General features: G+C 35.7%; 1 protein-coding gene across 4 annotated transcripts in view; it reads right to left on the bottom strand.

Annotated features, from left to right (window-relative positions):
* Positions 1-1076: 1076 nt before the first annotated feature.
* cyth1b (cytohesin 1b) overlaps positions 1077-21464 on the bottom strand; it is a 45565-nt gene continuing 25177 nt past the window's right edge. For 3 of the 4 annotated variants that reach the window (XM_053511321.1, XM_053511319.1, XM_053511320.1), the window contains exons 2-13: positions 13388-13470; positions 8683-8747; positions 7736-7802; positions 7341-7459; positions 6785-6865; positions 6513-6625; positions 6058-6206; positions 5785-5897; positions 4059-4137; positions 3841-3912; positions 3077-3231; positions 1077-2377 (exon numbers count right to left, since the gene is read on the bottom strand). In XM_053511321.1, coding sequence (XP_053367296.1) covers positions 2299-2377; positions 3077-3231; positions 3841-3912; positions 4059-4137; positions 5785-5897; positions 6058-6206; positions 6513-6625; positions 6785-6865; positions 7341-7459; positions 7736-7802; positions 8683-8747; positions 13388-13470 — 1175 coding nt within the window. In that variant the 3' untranslated portion in view covers positions 1077-2298. Of the gene's footprint in view, positions 2378-3076; positions 3232-3840; positions 3913-4058; positions 4138-5784; positions 5898-6057; positions 6207-6512; positions 6626-6784; positions 6866-7340; positions 7460-7735; positions 7803-8682; positions 8748-13387; positions 13471-17604; positions 17848-21464 lie in introns of those variants that run through there. The other variant, XM_053511322.1, reaches the window with a different exon arrangement.

Below are 21464 nucleotides of genomic sequence, written 5' to 3'. Positions count from 1 at the left end.
CTCATTTATATTTTCCATGTTCATTAGGCTGTCAGTCCAAAAATCCAACTCTGCATGTGGGTTAAGTTTATCTAGTGTTGGTTGAGCTGAACTTTAAAAGCAATCATCTTTTTTGCCTAAAAGTCCAAGATGATGGTACAATTCTGCTCCACCATGATAAACTTCTGGTATTTATCTCATTTCTGTCTCAACAGCTTTAAAGTAATATTTTCTGAAAACTCTTCTTTATCCCTATTCCATGCACAGTTTTATCACATGTTTATCACATGGTGGCACGGTGGTGTAGTGATTAGCACGGTTGCTTTGCACCCCCAGGGTCTGGGTTCGGTTCCTAGCCAAGCTTGATTCCCGTCTCTGTGTGCATGGAGTTTGCATGTTCTTCCCGTGCTTGGTGGGTTTCCTCCGGGTACTCTGGTTTCCTCCCACAGTCCAAAGTTATGCAGGTTAGGCTAATTGGTGTTTCCAAATTGCCCGTAGTGTGCGAGTGTATGTGTGTGTGTGCCCTGCAATGGATTGGCACCCTGCCTCGTGCCCCAAGCCTCCTGAGATAGGCTCCCAGGTCCCCGCGACCCTGAATACAGGATAAAGCGGTATAGAAGATGAGTGAGTGAGAGGTTTATCACATTTAACAAACTATGGATTTAACCTACTACATGGCTTACACTTCATTTTATTATAGAAGTCATTTTATACTTCTATCACCAGTTATAACAGTCACGATAATAAATCTTTTAGAAAAGCCTCTCTCGGGGCCAGGGATGTCAGAATCATATTTTAATATGATTTGTCTGGTTTTGGAACAAGGCTGAGATAGGTGTTTTTGTAGTTGTTATGGTGTACAAAATCATATGAAGGTAGCAGAGAAAAATTGGATTTTGGAGTTTTCTAATTGATGACATAAATACTTCCCAAAGATATCAATGCTAACAGCATCAAAAAGTGAATTTTTTATTCTCAGTCTTTCGAAAACATGATAAAAAAAAAGCTAATAAATTCGACATGCAATATACAACACAAGATGACCAACAGTAAATTCAGCATAATTTCTTTTGTTGATGAATTTTTGACATGATAAATTATTTGTTTGCAATGAATGGGTTTTATTTAAGCTCAAGATTACAGGCCAACAGTGGTTAAGTCCAAACAGTAAAAATCAAACCCATATTTTTATACAAACAACATTTAGACAAAAATACAGTTTTTGAGTTATATACAGAATTGATAAATTAACATCGCCTTTTCTAATAGTTATCAGTGCACTTCAACAATGAAATAAGATTAACACTGAAATTGTACTAACATTGGAAGCCATTTCCACAAATCAATGCATTATTGTTATTATTATTAATAATAATAACAATCATCACCTCAGTTTAAAATGCAACATTGTTATCCCGGATAAATAAGGAATAACGAATGATAGACTGTGGTCTTGTATGAAAATGAATGCACAAACCAAATCAGTTCAAACAAAAAAAACAAAGATATCAAGTAGACAAACAGTCCCATATTAAAAATGGTGTAGGGAAAATAAAATAAAAATTTTGTCTTGTTTATACTGGAAAATACAGAATGTAAGGCCACTGTTTGAATGGGACATTTTAGCTTTGTGAACAATAGTCCGGACAAATCAGTATTGAAACAATAAAATGCATCAGTCAAGAAGGAATATAAAAATAGCTTTGGCAGACGAGAAAGGCAAATTTTTACAAGCAAAAAGTCGAAACTGACGAAAAAGCGCGGCTTATGAAATGTTCAGTAGGATGTGAGGTTTATCTAACTTATCCTACTCTCTGTACATGTACTAAACAAACAAACGGTAACTGACATACAAGTATGTGTCAGCAGCTTTTAATTAAGTTGCCTTTTACAGTCAGACCTGCTGATTTAAGCTATACATAGTGATACACGCTATACATAATGATTATTACACAATATTATTTTGTAACATTACAACATTATCTTGTAACATCAGAACTTCTTCTGTGCAATGCTATAATCCTTCAAAACATTCAAAATATCTGAATTAGGATTTGTTTATGTATTTATGTTCACTCAAGAAGCATAAATTCAATCCTAATGCAGTGTTACTTACGGCCACAAAAAGTCCTAGTGCAGTTAATCCCCTTATAACACCAGGGCATTCCTGAGTGGGACTGATCCAGTCCACAGTAATGGCTTCTAGGTTTCATTTGTCCACTTGCCAAATCACAGGCCAGCTCTTACTTGGGTGTTCTTCACTTAACCTGGACCATTTATATACATGTCGGCACCAAGGCTTCAAAGAGTCAGGAAGATCTACGGCCGCTTTATAGAGGACACTTTCTTCTTCCTGGCTGCAAGCATTTCATAGAAGGGATCCCTGCTAATGGCAGCTCTGGAGACGGGAGAAAAGTTCATTCTATTACAATTCTTTTTGTATTCTATTAAGTAAGAGCCGACCTGCTTAAATTACTAAATCATAGTTTGCCTATTAAATTTCAAAACACTATTGACTATAGGCTATACCTTTTGGCAAGCAAATGTTTTCTAATTATGTCCAACTCTTAATTTTGTCTAATAAATTAATATTCACCCAATGTAGTGTGCAAATATAATTAATAAACTTTTTTTTTAAATAACAGACCAGGAATGCAGAGTCTTGTTTTTTTCTGCATTCTGTATTACTTAAACTGTGCAATAGTGTTAAATTTATGCAAACTCATTGTTAAAGTGCATACACTACCCTTTTGAGACTAACAGTTACCGATTGTGCATGCAATATTTTCTAAGAAACTATGATGGTTCTGTTGAAACTCAATTTTTTTTTTAAAAATCAATAAATGAATGGACTAAATGTGTTAATTTTTACAGCAGGAAAACCTAAAACACATACTAGTGGCCCTCCTTTGTCTTCCAATCTTCATAACTGACCACCTCTCCATAAAAACCCTAGTAACTCTAACGGTTATGTCCCTGCCACATAACCTACATAATGATAATAATAATAAAAAAAAGGAATATTAAGAATAGCATGCAATAACCATGCATAAATCCAGAATTACTGCCCCTGGTATGTTGTTGGCAGACCACTTACTTGATGCTGCTGATCCATTCATCTTTTTCTTCAACAGTTGGGGCTGAGATTCTGTAGAATGTGTGGTTTCCCTCCACCACGCGACCATCTGCCTCAGTCTTGCAGGCCTTGATCACTTGATCCTTATTGTCAGGGATGAACAGCTCAAAGCAGTTCTGTGAAGATGGTTATTGAAAAAGTTAAGGAAATATACAGTATATTCAGGGCATTGCAATGCAAAACTAGGAAAGGGGTCTAAATATATACTCACACCAATCAGCCATAGCATTACCATGAAAAAAAAACATTATTCCCTGTATTCTGCAGGTTCCCCTTTTGCCGCCTGGGCAGCTCTAACCCTTCAGAGCATGACTCTGCGACACCTTTGAGGGTTTTTGAGATGTCTGGCACCAGGACAGTCGCCGTGGATCCCTTGGGATCCTGGTTCATCCTATGAGTATTGATTCCTTAATTCAATAGTGAATAGTCGGGAGGTCGGGTGGGCGGCCATGTGCTATTGGCCTCCCGGTCACCACACATGGCAGGCTGTGGTGCATTAGTGTTTTCATGCTTTTCTATCGTGATCAGAATTTTTTTTTAAGCAATTTTGTGCTCCAGGGATCAGACTGGACGTTTTGGTCCCGATATAAGAGCCTTGAGTGCCCATGATCCTGTGACCAGTTTACTGGTACATAATTAATAATCAGTGTTAATATGTAAAATATTCCGTGATGTTAATGTTAAAGCTGATCAGTGCACATACACAGAGAAAAGAAAGAACATACTGGTTTCTTTGAATCCTCCACTTCTCTAATACTTAGATTTTCCAGGGGAATGATCCCTCTTGGCTCTTTATCCTAAAATAAAAGTTGATATTAAATTCAACATAAAACATGCTGAGTTATGTGCCTGTATATATTACATTAGGGGGCAAATTATTGGTTTACTCATGCCCGAACAAAAATTAATAAACAAAAACAACCCCAAATTATAGGTTACGTACAGTAGTGTATTCAAAGTAATAGAGGCAGTTATCTGTTAAGATGAACCATCTTCTTTTCCATGTTTTTACTCGTCCCCCTGTACAATAGAAAAATAGTACAGTTAAGAAAGATATAACCCAATGCTGTTAGTGAGAACTAGTTAACGTTTAGAAGAGCGGACGAGACGACGGCAAAGGTGAAATGAAGCAGGATGAGGTTTGGAGCACTGCAGCGGACAGACATGTGCATGGTTAAGTTACATTATTGCATGAGGATATAATTGGTTTACTTATTACCAAAAAGTTTAAAGAATCCCACAAAATCAATATAATGTAAATATTCAAAAGTAGAGGACTATAAATTAAAAACAAAAAAATTATACTGCAAAATAAAAACTCTTATACATATGTCGTTCACAACACAAGGTAGAATTTAGTATAACTTGTCTTGACATGTTTCATGTCTTAAAATAACAATGGGACATCAATTCCAAAGTAACGTCTAAAGACTTAGCTTTAAATAGATTTTTTTTGTAGTATTATATACAGTAGTAAGGGGGGAAAAAGCGTGGAGTTTTCTTTATATTTGATAGCCTCAAAAAACAAACATTCTTATGCCAGTCATATGGGCACATATAAATCTGGGAGTAGAAAGCATTCAAAATTACTTATATTAGGTTGGAAGATCTAATGCAGCTAAACAAGACAAACTGCAATACATATAAGGACATAATGCAATTTTTGTCAAAGCCTCATTGATGTACATGTTAGAGCTTTCATTATGTTACAGAAATTGCACTCATGAGCAACATAATAAATAATCCAGAGTTAGGGGCTTATGGCTAAACATCAAGCTCACAGCAGTAGCATTATTACAGGGCTTCACACATTGTGAGCAATGTGTAGGAAATGCCACATTCCAGCATAGCATAGTGTTATAGAACTAGTAAGAAACTTAAAACCATTTCATTTATTAAAAACTGGAATAACAGTTTTTAAACAGCCAAATTGACAAAAAAGTAGATAATGAGAGCAAAGCACACCACATACAGCACCCAGAAGCACAGCGTATTGGCTGGGAAGAACTAGTGTACATACCTCCTGAAGAAAGAGAACATGAAAAAAAAATAAAGTGGGGGAAAAAAACAAATATATATATATATATAAGTTTAAAAAATTCTAATAAATCAAACTTTATATTTGGGTGATTTTATAGCATAAAAACTGGATGAGCTGTTGCAACTTTTTCACTTTCCACTAGATGGCGAAATAAACAAATAGAAATAGCTAGCCTTTGTTTAAGGCCTATTGTGGCGCTATTATTTATGATTTATATATATATCTCAATTTATTTAAAATGACAATAATTTATGCTATAATTGTTATATGACATCACTGTGTAGGCAAATCAGGGTTTCAGACAAAGTCTAATTTGGCACTTCTGTACATATTAGTAGAATGATTATGTCAGCCATTGCAGAACTATTGTAAAATAGTGTGATTAGGTGATCAGTGTGGTTTAATTGCTAAATGAAATATATATATATATATTAACCTTAATAACAAATTTAATTGGATAATTTAATAAATGAAAATCTTATTAGCAGTAAGATTTTGATGTTATTTAATCTGTGATAAGAAGGACTATTATTACTGAGGACCATGATGACAGATTATACAGACCAGGAATAATAATTTTCTGTATAATTATTTTATCTTATCCAAATAAGAGAATATTTACCACTTACCCAATTTCAGCAACCAGCCCTCACGGTCTGGATTAAAGAATGTATGTGTTAGGTCATTGCCATCATCTTCTGGTATCTTGAAGGGTTCATTCTTGATACTATCATACAGGTTCTGATAACGATACGGACAAGAAATGAAGATGGCAGACAATGTAATTTATGCTATGCATCGTTATCTCATGATGTCATGATATCTCATGTTATAGTTAATCTCATGATAACTAATGATGTTTTTGTCTTAAATGTGAGGCAAATAAACCATGAAATCTGACCCTGAGCAAATCCTCTGGTAGGTCTCCCCCATCATTGATGCCTCTGTTCATGGCTATAAAGCGCTCTGCTGAAGGCTTGTCCTTTACATTAGGGTTGTGTAGGCTTGTATTTAGCATGATGACGGCAAATGAAAGGACATAGCAGGTATCTGCAAAGGAATTTAGAGAATGTTTAAGCTTGTGATATTCTTTCCTTTGAAACAGATGACTGTGCATATATTAACAACAAAGTAAAAAAGAAAAATGACCATAATGGACACTTTCAGATATGTAAGCACTTCTGACTCACTAAGAGCTTGATCTTTATGGAAGGTGAGCAAAAAGCTCCTGTATGACTAACCATGAGTAGGTGTAAAAAAAAGGAGGAGTGGAGTGAAACACTTAGGCAGGGAAAGGTTAAATTCACTTTTACAGAGTTAAACATTACAATTGCCATGAAACAAACACAGACTTGCCTGTGGACTGAAAGACACCAGGGTTGCACTGACAGTAGCGCTGTGCAAAAGCCTCCATCATGCGGTCAATCTTCTGGGCTTCACCAGGTAACCGGAAACTCCACAAGAACTGTCTTCATGACACAATGGCAGAAAATACACATGATCAGATCATTGCAGCAGCCAAAGCGACAAAAATGTAGTTGAATAAGATGCAAAGTTTATTGATTACATTTGGACCCAGTTATCATCCTGATTCGATTATTATTATTATTAACTTTTAGATATTTTACCTGAGTGCCTGGACCAGGTTGAGATCTGTGAATTCATGAAGCTCCACAAAAGCATGAAGAACATCAATGTTGAACTCGTCTCTGAAAGTAAGATGAATATGATTAATTAAAGTGTTTTAACGATGTTGACTAAAAACACAGTGATTTTAAGCATTATGCCCTGGAAGCGAAACAAGGCCATTAGGTCATTGCTAAGTTTACTCTCAAAATATTAACTCTGTACTGCAAAACTGAACAGCAATAACCACATTTATCAATAATTTCTCAAATTATCTCAAAGCTGATAACTGATGGATTTCCAATTCTGCAGCACATCTGTATGTAACTAACACCTTTCCAAAGGTCCCTCCAAATATGTCAATGTGGCATTAAACCTACTTTGATAATGCTTCCATTTAACAGCCCCCCCCTCCTCCCAAAGGATAATATGATGAATTTTGTTCGTAAAAGGTACACAAATCTAAAGAATGATGTGCTGTGACAAATCAACTGCATTGATAGCACTGCTTTATCACACAACCACATCAAGTTAGTTTTGAAATCGTGTCATTCTTACCTTTCACCTAGATAATCTCCAATTGCCGTCTTGTTCAGGCCCTCACCCTTGTAGAGGAACTGAGCGATATCCTCACAGGTGTTCTTCAGCAGGTCATTCTCTATGAGGAATATGATTCCCTGTAAAGAGACAGCACATTAAAAAGTACAGATGTGCTACTCGGCTCTATCACATTGCCAACACCCTTAAACTTAACAGATCTAATTTCAGGATGTTCAAAATGTTGGATAAAAAGTTTAGAAATTTAATTCAGATCAAAATATTCACATGGCAAAAAAACAACTGCAAAATACTCGGGAGAAAATGCATTTTTCATTAATAGTTAAATTTAAAATGACCATCACAAAATGCAGTGCAAATACAATAAATGAAATTGCATATATTATATGCAATACCTTTTTGGGATCCATGTTGAATTTCTTTCGGCCCATGGCCACCTGTTTATTTCTCTGCATGTTTTTCCTGTGAAAATAAAAAGTATGGGAGCTATCAGTGATACCGAGCTATCTTGAAACCTAATCTGTTAGGCATGGACAAAATAATTAAAGAGCAGAGAGGTGAGGTGGCATGAACACATTAAAGAATGCATCTTCTTAACACATGCATGTCACAGCATCCCAATGACATCATTAATAACCTCAAGATCTCAGTGCATTAGCAAATTAGAAGCACTCCCACTGAGCAGTGAGCGATACATCAAGTACTAGGAGAGGTTTTCATCATCAATTAATCAGCTACTCAATTACTATAATAAAATACTTAATAGGAAAAAGGCAAAGGGGGAAAGGAGAAATGACAATAAAAGCCTGAACAAGAACAGGGATTAAGAAAAAGTACATGACTAAAACTAGTCCTCATTATCTATATTCACTATTATAATTCTGGATTAAATTCAGTAAAACTGATAACTACATCACATCACTCTAAACAATTACTATTAAAATTAATCCTAATAATATTGTTAAATAAAAATGTAAAGATTTTCACTTTTTTTAAACCAAATTACAGAGTACAGTATATGTGCAATTGACTTCCACATAATAAATCAGCAGCCTCTACCATAAAGTGACAAAGTTAAAGTAAAGTAACATATGCAACTTAAAGTCTCAGGACCCATATACAGTATTACCTACAAAATCTTCAAAACTCTATAATCAGGCTTTATGATGCAGCCTGTTTTTGCTGTTTCTTTTGCATGCAAAACCCAGGACCTTATATTAATTTTTTTGTGAAGCCTGGTTTTATGACAAAGCTGTGTGGTTTGTTTTTGCTGTTTAGTCTTTTACTAGATTTCCATCAGACCCACTACTTTAAGGAAACACACAAACTCATGCACACAAACCTCTCTTCAGTGGAGCCCAGGTTCTCGATCTCACTCGTCACCTCTGCTATCTCATCCTTTAGCCGCTGTACGTTAAAGAGGGAGAGAAAGAAGAGACTGAAATTAGATCTCTTCTAATAGCCAATAACGGACTACTTTTTAAAAGTTTTAAATCGGACAAGAAATCTTAAATGTGAGATATTTCACCGTATGGACCCCAATCTGGTCCAAGCATGAAATACAAATAATAAAAACAAGAAAAATAATAATTGCAAAGAAAAATTAGGTGCATGAGAAAGAATGTTCAAATAACAAATACAATCCTAAGTAATGCGCTTATCTCTACTGAATAGCTGGGAAGGACAAAGGCTTAGAGCCCCCCCCACCCCCCTTTGGAAGTCATCCACACAACCCCAGGGTTTCAGGACATCCACTTACACAGATGCAGGGAAATGTAAACGTGAACTTAAGCGTGTACTTGTGTAGATTGTGTATGTGTGGGAGATGGTGAGTGTGTGTTTGCAGCTGCTATCATATAACCTTACTGCATTAGCAATTCATCATCTTCCAGCAGCTTAGACATAGATCAATACTACTCATACAACAAAGCCATCCAACACACACACCCACACACAGATTTATTTGCCCTCCCACTTTTCCCTTTCTTTCTTCTTCTTCTTCTTCGTGTGTGTGTGTGTGTCTAGACATATCTGTAGCTATGACAGTCCTAATGTATCATAAAGTATATTAAAACATCCTCTGTTTGAAAACACAAAGATCATACACATAATATTAGTAATGTTTAGAAGTGTAACGGTGCATGTATGGGTGGAAACATACTTCTATCTATATATACACTTACCCGAAGATTATTAGGAACACCATACTAATACGGTGTTTGACCCCCCCCCCTTCGCCTTCAGAACTGCCTTAATTCTATGTGGCACTGATTCAACAAGGTGCTGAAAGCATTTTTTTAGAAATGTTGGCCCATATTGATAGGACAGCATCTTGCAGTTGATGGATATTTGTGGGATGCACATCCAGGGCACGAAGCTCCTGTTCCACCACATCCCAAAGATGCTCTATTGGGTTGAGATCTGGTGACTGTGGGGGCCATTTTAGTACAGTGAACTCATTGTCATGTTTAAGAAACCAATTTGAAATGATTCGAGCTTTGTGACATGGTGCATTATCCTGCTGGAAGTAACCATCAGAGGATGGGTACATGGTGGTCATAAAGGACCTCTAGCATCAACAAGGCATTTTCGCCCACAGGACTGCCGCATACTGGATGTTTTTCACTTTTCACACCATTCTTTGTAAACCCTAGAAATGGTTGTGCGTGAAAATCCCAGTAACTGAGCAGATTGTGAAATACTCAGACTGGCCCGTCAAGCATGCCACGCTCAAAATTGCTTAAATCGCCTTTCTTTCCCATTCTGACATTCAGTTTGGAGTTTAGGAGATTGTCTTGACCAGGACCACACCCCTAAATGCACTGAAGCAACTGCCATGTGATTGGTTGATTAGATAATTGCATTAATGAGAAATTGAACAGGTGTTTCTAATAATCCTTTAGGTGGGTGTAAACTTCTATTCTACATCTTTTTTTTTTCGGTATGCAATCTTATGTTAGAAATTAACTCCATGTCTCCACAATTTGCAATATGAATGTAAATGGAAGGGGAATATATTCCTTAGGCACATAGAAAAATGGGGAATGTTTTAAGAAGTTGTGAAACCTGATATGGCCAGAATGGCCCCCACCTATATATCATGTCATTAGTGCTGCACATTCAAAAATATGCATGACAAAACAGTTAGTTTCCATGTTTACATAACGTAAACATGGAAACTAAGTTCCTCGAGTGTCTGCAAGTTTATATACTTAATGCAAAACTGTCTGACTGAATTCGCTGATTTAGAGGGCATCCTAAATCCTCTGGAATCCTCTGGTAACATGCCAGACCCCAACATATCACCTCCCTATTCGTATTAAACTATTTGGTACAGGATGATTGGGTTTAGCACATATTATGACCAGAGTACAAAGTCTTACATTAATATATGCAATACAACTTTTTCCACCAATTAATTTGGTTAATTTAAATAAATTACACAGGCATCATGTTGCTGAGGACTTTTCTTGCAGCAAAGGATTTAAACATCACTTTAGAGGTAAAAAAGTCACATGAATAAGTTTATTTAAAATTGTAAATAATAGTACAGTGAAAAAATATTTAATTCAGCAAGAATTACAGTCAGGGAACTACCTGTATATGGTCAGTGTTTTTGATTTAACAAACACCTATGTTTTTATATTGATTAAACTACAGCTAATGCTTGTACATTAAATAGAACGCATTTAAAGGTAAAAAGTTTTCCTTTGTTTAATTCTGATGCTATGGACAGCCATGTTGATGTCACTCAATAAATAGGGTAAAAAAATAAATAAATAAATTTGGAATAATACCCCAAGCTGACTTCTGATGAAGTGGCTTTTCATAATATGAAAGACATACTCCCTATTTACTCTGTTGAGAAGGAAGGTACACATAGTTGTACAAAAATAGTTCGAGCACCATCACAAGTAGCAATCATGTTTAAAAATCTTATGTAAATACTTCATATTCGATAAAACAATTGTTTTTACTGTTTGCTATAAAACAATGTTTGGGAAGCTATAATAATCTGTGAAAAGAAGAATGCCTCATCAATCCCACTCTCTCCTGCAGGCAGAATCAGTGATCAATTATACAGGGGCAGCTAACTGAGTTGAACAGTTCAGTTTGGTGTGCTCTGAAGGGAAAAGATAAGCAGACATAGTTGATTAAGGAAGGGACTTGTGTTGCTGAGACAGAACAAATCAGCAGGTAAAAAATGTCCTGTGAAAGGGTTGCTAGGCAATGAGTGTCTCAGAATGGCAACAGTGGGCTGTCCACTTGCGTCCATCTGATTTCACTGCTTTCATTTTTCCTAGCTCACCTTTCGCAATCTCACTATCCCTAAGAAACGTTGATGATTACAGAGATATACTGGGTTAATTCCACTGCCATGTCCTCCTGCCGCAAGAAACAAATACAATGTTATTTGTATAGTGCTTTCAGTAATAACCCTTCACAGAGCAGTTTTAATGAAACCCAGATGTTGCGATAGTAGCGAGACAAAAACTCCCCAAGCGAAAGGATTAAGAAACCCGAAAAGAGAAACCTGACTCGATAGGTAAGCCAACTCTTCCTGTGGCGCTTAATAGTTGGATCATTAAAGGATGTGATTGTGGAAGAACAAATAGTGTTGAAAGGATGTATGTAGTGCTGTACAGTATGAGTATACTACAACATTCAAGTCCTAGGATGAGAAAGGTTGGTGCTAAGTATGCAGAGATTGGTGAAGGCTTGATCTTGGCTTTTAACTCTTGTTGAAAGCTAATGCTTATTCATGTCTTATTTCTAAGACTACTACTGGAAAAACATGACACAGTTCACATAGAAATGACATTCCCATGATTTTCACCAAACAATATCACATCACAAGACTTTTCAGTTAAGAGCATTCAGATTTCTAGCAGCAGTCTGAAAAAGCTCAGTCTGAAGGTCTGAGTTCACTCCAGTTCTCTGACCTATTTTTTTTTACCTCACAATACACTATTTACATGTAGGAGCCATATTCACAGAGCTAACAGTGTTACACTGAACAGTATCTCTTGACAGTAATACTCTTACAATCTAATTATATACAGTTCATCACAAGAAAACTTCATGTGATACGTTTCCTTGAAAGTTGTTATAAATTACACAATATTAAAAAATGCGTCAGCTTTGACAACAGTACAATTCCTCACATATTTCTGTGAGGTTTCCCGATGATGTCGGGAACACAGGAACATGAGCAGTGATAAAAGGGTACTGTTGTGCTAACAGTATAACAATGTCAAAGTTCAGGCAAAGGAAAAGAAACAGAGTAAAAGGGTAAGAGGTGACCTTAAGGTATGAACAAAATGTAACTCCTGAAAGTAAAAAGTGTTTCCCATTAATGAGAGCACCGACAAATCATGAAATGCTCATACTGATCTTTACGGAAAGCCCCAGAGGGAAGGTTTAACAACATTTACAGTATGTGCAAAGATGTAACTTTTCTATCCACACAGTGTGGAAGACTGGCATTTAGTACAAGTAACTGCAAATGGAAAACATTGAAAAACAATTGTTGGAAAACAAAACTGTTAAAAAATTTTCCTCAACTGATCAAGTCAAATAATCTAAGAAGGATAATGAATGATGATCAGCATTCTCAGTGAGTAATGCATCAATGTGGCAACACCATCTGCTTCACAGCACACTTTCCTCTCAAGATCTCACCTCATACAGGGTACTGTCGTTTTCTGAGTGATGGATGTGTGTCCCACCCACTTTACCCTGGATGTGCTACATGTTTTCTTTTGCTCTACTGAGTCTCTTGTCAAAGCACAAACATGGTGCAGTGTGATTTGTGATATTATTAAAAAAAAATTTAAAAAGAGTCATCTTACATGTTAACATCTTACAGAAAACCCCCCCAAAAAATCTCTGACCAGACCTCCATACCGGCATCCTAATATCTAGAATAGCTAATTATATTTCCTAATTCTACTAATATGCAAACAAGATCATGAAAGCAACTAAAGAACTGCTTCTCTAAATGTTAAACAGAGAATATTTTAAACTCATATAAAGAAAATCCTCACCTGGATGTCCTCAAGCAGCTCCTGCTTTCGCCTGCGTATATTCTCCAGCTCCTGCTTCTCCTCTGGTGTCAGATCATCTGGCACTGCAGAAATGGAAAAGAGAATTATGAGAATGTTAATTACAAGAGAGTTATGGTGGTAACCAAACAAACAGTGTAGTTGGCCTGCAAAGCATCCCGGATTGCCATTGCACACAGTATATATCACTCTGCTGGCCTGTGATTGTCACATAAAATTTCACTTCCTTTATGGCAAATCATACCTATTTATAAATAAAACACATATAACCTATGACTCATATTTTACCGCTTGTCAGATAAAGACAAAAGGAAATTTCAACAAAAGGACCTTTACCAGGGAAGGCGGTAAAGTTACAGTAATGTAGTTTCTTCAGGATCTATTTTCACTAATGGGGGAAATTTTTTTTTTGCAATTTTGATCCAAACTGTGAGTTTGTTTGGTACTGTTGTTTAAAAGCAATATCGCATTTGAGATTGTATTGTAATACTGAATATCAGCACAGCTGTATTTACCTGTGGCACTAAGCCATATTTAGTATAATCGCACTTTTGCAAATGCTGACCATGCTTGTGCAATTTATCCTTCACAATGCATGATTAAAAATCCTGAGTCAACTAAACTTTCATGACCCCCACAACCAAACACTACTTTATAATTCTCACAAGCACATTTCTCCACAACTTGGTGCTAATCACCATGGTAACAACCTAGCTAAAATTGTTTCACAGGTCAGTGAAGAAATACCTAGAAGTACTTAAATACCACCCAACCCCACCTCCGACATCCAACAAACACACCACTAAACTAATTCAAGTGTGCTCTGTCTACGTGGCACATCTAAAAAAGATTTAGCTGAGGAAAGGTGTTGAAATGGATAGAAAGAGGAAAAGATTGTGCCCGTTGTATTTGTATATTTCGCACAAAGATAATTAAATTATATGCATGCATTTCAAAGCAAAGATGTCTTATTGAAAAACACTACTTTTCATGAAAGACAATACTAATGGCCTGCCTGATTCTACTGTTCTAGATGGTTTTGCTTAATTTTTCTTTTTCACAAGCGCTGAAAAATATAAATGTACAATATTATAATTGTTATAGAAATTATAATTCTGTTAAAACTTTCAGTAATGAATTATGATCATGAAAATAAACACAAGTCAAGAAAAATGATTTCTTACCAGAACAGAAATTAAGATTTTTTTGTTTTGTAAAAGGAAATTATTTTCTGTTTTTCTTTATTTTTGCATATGTGTTGTTGCTCATTTGAACTTATTTTAGTTATTTATGTTATTTAGTTCGGAGGCTAGCATTTTTTTAGACACCTTTAGTAGTTTCAGATAGAAAAGTCTTATATTATTTTTGAAACCAAGCTCTCAGCTCTTAGATCAGCTTGGTTACTGTAATGTTGACCAGGCCTTTCCATCATGAGTTATTCTGAACTGCCATCAGAGCAGCTTTGTCAAACAGATAAGAAGAAAAGCAGAATAAGACAATCTAAACCATGTCCCCGACACAACGCAACACCAACTTTAAAAGAATGTCACATATCAGCCTGTTTAAGAGTGTGGTGGACTGTAAAATACAGTAGATCCACATCATCTAGTATTCAGACTCGATTATTTAAATATGAGAAACTGTGGGACTTGGAATTCAGACTCTTCAATCTAATAATTGACCTAAAACCCAAACTATAGGCAAAAAAGAAAAACATCTAGGGTCTGTTCCTATACAGATGCTGTTTAGCACTAGAGAATAAATAGAATCTGTAAGTGTGTGGCGTGAGGATCTTCTGTAAGCCAAACTCACGTGTATTTTTAGCAGGAAAAAGCACGGCACCGGGTGTTGAACTCAGTTCGAGTGTTAACACAAGGAGATTCAGAGGTAGTTTAATTCCATGTCGTGTAGGAGAAAGTTTAACTTTGCATATCTTCAAATTTAGGCAACAAAAGTGATGTTGATCCAAGCTTAACTAACACACCACTTAGATTGTATTGTGTACCTTAAAAAAAAATCCAAAGTCCTGCCTGCTGGATCTGCCAACTTGAGCTCACATATTAGCATATCTGTGGAACCAATATTTGCCCCTCTGGCTCTGAGGAAAATTCTGTTGGATGAAAAAATGGTAGTAGCATCCAGCCAATAATGACAAGGGAACCCTAGCTATTTCTGCATATCGTTCCATTTGGGGTTGAGATCGTAAGATAAATATGAGATAACATCAGCATATTAACTTTTGTTTTCTAAAACTACTTTTAGAATTGTCAAACAACTTGACACATTTTAATAGTAGACCACACACTTTTCAAGGGGCAAAGTATAGAAAATTAAGCAATACATAATATTTGGTTGCATATCAATTGCTCAAAATAAATGCATAAAGCAGGCAATCCAATGACATCACAGAACTATGTTTGTGGTGCTTTTCCAGACTTGAACTGCAGCTTCTTTGAGGTTTTTGTTTGTTGGTTTCCCTTTTTAGTCTACTCTTCAGGACGTAAAATGCATGCTCAGTTGGGTTTGGATCGGGTGACTGACAGTCGAAAACTTATTCCTCTAATTAAGTCCTTTGTGGTGTCGGCATTGTACTTTGGATCATTTTCCTGCTGAAGTTCCTAAAAATTAGATTGGATGTTTTTCTGTGTAAATTAGGAGACAGAATGTTTCAGTATAATTCTGAATTTATTCTGCTGTTACCATCATGTGTTGAATCATCAATAAAGATTAGTGAGTAGTGAGGTTATTACAGAAATAACCATGCAAGCCCAAGCCATGACTCTACCTCCACCTAACAAAGAGAAGATATTCAGAGCTATCAAGTGTTAAAAAAAGAAAAGTGTCAGTTCAAACAAAACGTGCCATGTTGTTATTTGTAGTAGCAAATATCAGGAAATACAAAACAAAATGACTGACTTTGCCATTTCAATTCTTTCAAAAGAGACTGTATAATCTTTAGAATCAAGAAGCATGGAATGATCAAGAATATATGACAGCTAATCTATTATACACCTGCTAATTCTCAAAGAGCCAATAAAGTCATGCCCCATCAGACACAGTAACTATCACAATGTTTGACTATAGTGGACATTATCTTGGTGACTAGGCCTGAATATGAATCTGGTGTGCTCAGAGAGGCAGTGTGATATATGCTACTAAAAGCCACCACAGCAGTTTCTCTTTAAACAGTACCAACAATGTATTGTAAAGTCATAGTCCTAAAGTGTCACCAACATGCTATTTGTCCTTAAACTTGCTGTGATTATAGCATTCCTAATAATTCAGCCCATTATACCTGGACAAATATAGATGTTTGTGAGCCAAATCTGGTCGATGTGACATGACTAAAATAAAAAGAGAAGACTGTGACAACATAACATGTGAAAAGACGGAAAGTGCTATTAACGGTGCATCTCTTGGCTTCAGCCTATTTGATCTATAATCACACCCAAAAAGTTGTTAATAGTATAGTATTATAGTATAGCAGGACATACATATCAATAGTATGGCAGGACATAAATATCTTTAAGGATAGTTCCATAAACAAATGCCACAGTTATGTTTGATACATGCCTAAAGTCTCATGTTCAGAATATTCTATAAAATAGTCAACCATACAAATATTTTTACACATGGCCTAATACTTCATGATCATGGACTTATACATTTTTAGAATAAAAGTCTTTAAATAAGATAATGTTTGTCTTATGGAATTGGGTTATAATTAAAAAGAAAATAACATTTCAATTCCAACATAGAATTAGTCAGAACTGTGTGTTTCAAAATTATTAAGTGGTAAAAGTTCACACTACTTCAACTACTTCACTGATTTTAGTGAAAACCAAACATGCAAACAAACTGCTGTTGTCTAACATGGAACAGAGAAGCCAGTATTCCTGCACATACACTGATAAGGGCAATGCTAACAAACAGTACAAATGAACCAACAAACCGCAATTGAGACACACACAAAAGCCTTATCAAAAGAGAAAATGTGCTTGGGTTTGAGTCCAGGACACAATGTACTCTTGCCATTCAACTTAATGCACATGGAGAAAATGTGTCTATATGTGCTTGTCTATTTTTTTAATTATCTGTATATGCATCTTAAAATGTCTGAGGTATTCAGTAAATGTTGTTCACACTGAACATCCATATGAGTATTTCTGCTTCAAGTGAGAACTGCACTGAACACTTACTTTACTTCATTATGGCAAGCTTTCTTCCAATCAGCCTTTCCACTCAGATCTGAGGATCAGGATTAGCATCCCACTAACAGAACCAAGACCTCCTGGCGTCTTTTAGTAATCCCTAGTGAGCCATTCAATCTTTCAAAAGCTGATGTTAGAACAGACCGCTACCCCAATCCCAGAGGGAGGAGAATGATGGGAAGGAGATGCTGGAGTAGAGTACAGGAAGTTGGCAGTGCAGGCAATAAAGCTTTACTACAACTGGTCTCTTTACTCTCTGTAATATATCTGCAAAACCACTCATCCGTATAAATCCTCCTCTAGTCTCCTCCCTCATATATTACAGAAAAAAACACACATACAAAAGAACGCTCATCACCACCTAGTGGTAAACTGTGCACTAACAGTGGAATATTTTAGTTAGGAAGGGAGAGAGCTGAAATTAAAGAAGCTGCACAGGATGAGGAAGACAAGAGAAAACAAAAAAGAAAAGAAAATCCACAAAACAAGAATTATATAGATAGAGTGGTCCCATTTCAGGGGATTTGATTTTATCCTTCCTGTTTCAGAGAACAAACAAGTACATCCCCTCTCATCCTATTCACAGAAACTTAGACATCATAAGAATTGTACAATCAGCATATTGTGTGTGCTCTTACCTAGTGCTAGAAATCAGTGTGCATTAATAAATAATATGCAATATTAATCAAGATGCCTATTCAAGCCAATTTAATTTATTGAACTGTTGCAACTAAATTAAGTTCAGAATCAATATTTAATTAGTTATTTTAGAAACAGTGAACTGGTGAACAGCCTACTAGTTTGTTGTGGGTGAGTGAGGACATGTTGATCATATCTGCCAGAGCATGAGGGTAATAATATAAACAGCCTGCATAAAGATGTGGCACTGTCCCTGCAGTCAATTCATACTGGCCCATGCTTTTGCATTAGCAGATTAGCATGGTCAATGTTAATCAAGATAAGCACAAAGCAAAAGCAAAAGGGATGGTTATATAATTAATCACTGCTGGAGGTGAATTCCTTTTAAATTTACTATGTCCTCTTCCACTCAAGTAAACAGGCGTTTTTACCAGGAGGATTTTCTTCTCAGCTGGCATGACAGCTGTTCAAGAGGACAAATTATGCAGCCTAATTTAAATTAAAGGCCATGCCATCTCAATTACTCATGTATTTGAATACTAAACAGAAACAGTATTGGTCTACTTGACTTAATTAATTATTTAAAAAAATTTTTATTGGCTTCTTACTGAACCTTGCTAAAACAGGGGAAAAAACTAAGGGACTAAATCTCTTCTATCTGGACTAAGAGGCAGGGTTAGGATACAATTCAGCCAATCAAAAAAGTGAGAATTAATAGGAATAGGCAATAATTAAAAAATATTTGAACAGTCATTAAATTTTACACAATCTAATATTTAATGCAATTATAGTTTCTTTAAAACAAAGAGCAACTGATTCCCTTGCTTTAGAGACACACAGTAATAACAGAGTAACTAGGGCAGTGTATTATTTCTCTACAGCGAAACTAAAACAGCAGAAACATGCAAAAAACACAGCCATTGAAGTTTTTTTTTGGATTGTGCACCCACCTTTTTTCCTAATCATATGGATATTCTTTTTATTTATTTATCTATAACTAAATTTAATTGGATGTATTTTAATTTTTACTAAATGAAGTAAAAATTTGATTGGATGTATTTCCCTGTAAATTAGGAGACAGAATGTTTCAGTCGAATTCTGAAAAAAATAAAATAAAATAAAATCAGCAGAATTTCATATTTTTTGAAAATAAAAAAATATGAAACCAGCAGAAACAGTATTTCAATGTCGTACAGATTATGATGAAGGGCATGTTAGCTTTCCTGCCACTCGGTTATGTTCAGAACTTATGGCATGTTAAAAATCATTACCAGCATGCTTAACGTTACAGCTCAGCTGACCTCAGTGCACATTTCCCATGATGTAAGTTTTGTTGTGATCTGAGTGAAACGATAAACTCACACAAGCACTCGTTGAGCTGCATTACTGTTACGAAGTTAATTTTTCCGTATTAGGTTGTGCATTGCCACATATGATTTTTTTTCTGTTAAGCCTGAAGAGTCAGAATTCTGTGAAACAAGGAAGATAAATGATTTATAGTCTTATCTATGTTTCTTGGGAAAAAGGAGGCGTTCATTATACCCATTTTGATAGGGTCTTTGGTTTAGCAGTTTGTTAGACAGTTAGATAGACAGTTCTGGATTAGTTCATTTGGGGGTTTCACACAATTTAAAATAAATTAAGTAAAAAAAAAGATGAACTGTCTTGTGTTTTCTATGTGTGTGGGCATGTGGTGTGTGTGAGTGGGGGTTGGGTTGGTGTTGTGGGCGTGATCCTTGAATAACTGACAAATAGTTCCCAGAGAACAATAAGTAGAATTTTAGCTTGAAATCTCCATCACTAATAACTAGCTTATTAATTCTTGTTAAATTATATAAAACCCTGGTCATTTCTATGTCTCTCCTTCATGGAACACTAGTTTATTACAATTTATTTAACAAAACACACACAAAGAAAAAACATTATTGCTACTAAGCTTTTTTGTACAGTTTTCTAGTGAGTATACAGTAGAGAAAACATTTTAGACATGCAACAGTATACAGCAGTTGTACCGTTTCTAATCATTCAAATAAATCTGTCAATAGGTTACCTGATCACAGGAAAGTGTTTTGCAATTTGTAATGTAATAATGCACTGAATAACTTCTGTCTGGACACATTCACGGCGCAGAACACCAAAAAAGGGATGGTGGAAGACGAAAAAAGGGGAAAACGACTAAAAGCAGAAGCATTTGTTTACAATGTGTGATGGCAACCGGGAGTGAATCACCCAACCACTGAACTGAACCACATTTTCATTTCTGTTCCAGTCTGCCTGCAGTACCTCAGAAACTATTAAAGAGAATTACCTTTCAAAGACAACATTTATCATTTATTATGTTGTCTACTCATTCCCACATGAGACTAAATTTGCCAGATAAGTTTGAATTACACAGCCATCCTACTACTAGGGGGAAGGAAAATTGGGAAATGCTTTCTCTCTATCTCTGACGCACCATGGCAACCCTTTCAGCAGAATGCCAATGGATTAGCTCGAAAGAGCAGAGTACAAACCTAAAAATAGCAAATGCACAAGTGTGTGCATTAAATGCGATGGCGTCAACCATCCCAACCACTGAACCACAAATCTAAATGCAACACTTAAAACAGGCTTTGTGGTAAAGCAAAGGTGGCTGTTTATACAGCTATTTTGTTGGGGTTATAATTGCACTGGAAAAATTCATACTATGCGAAGGACTTGACTTTGGCATTTGTTTTCTAGAGACTTTTGAAAACTTTGTACAAACTTTGTAACAACCAAAACAGAAAACTTGACAAGCAAAAGCCAACCGACTGTTATAACCTCAGTGTTAAGCACAGTTACAGAAAAGCTTAAGTTGTATTTATAACTGTAATGTATTCTATATCAGAGGTCAACCTAAGGTCATTTAAAACAATACATTTATCTGAATTTGGGCAAAGAAACTCAGTGTATGGACTTTTATTGAAGTTTTACTTCATATTAAATAATAATAAATATTATATTTGGTACAATGGCAAAGAAAAAGAAGAAAAGAAAGAAAATCAATTGGGCAGTTTAACATTACTCTTGCCAACTACTGTATCTCACCAGTTCAACACATCTGCTGTAAAAAAAAACAAAAAAAAAAAAACAGCACGAACCTGTTGCATGTTCAGAGACATGTAGACAAGTCTTAACATAAATATATAAACTATAAAATCATCTAAATCAGACACATGATTTGGTAA

This window comes from Clarias gariepinus, chromosome 14, assembly GCF_024256425.1.
Source record: "Clarias gariepinus isolate MV-2021 ecotype Netherlands chromosome 14, CGAR_prim_01v2, whole genome shotgun sequence".
NCBI lineage: Eukaryota > Metazoa > Chordata > Actinopteri > Siluriformes > Clariidae > Clarias > Clarias gariepinus.
This window is presented reverse-complemented; position numbering and strand designations above follow the sequence as displayed.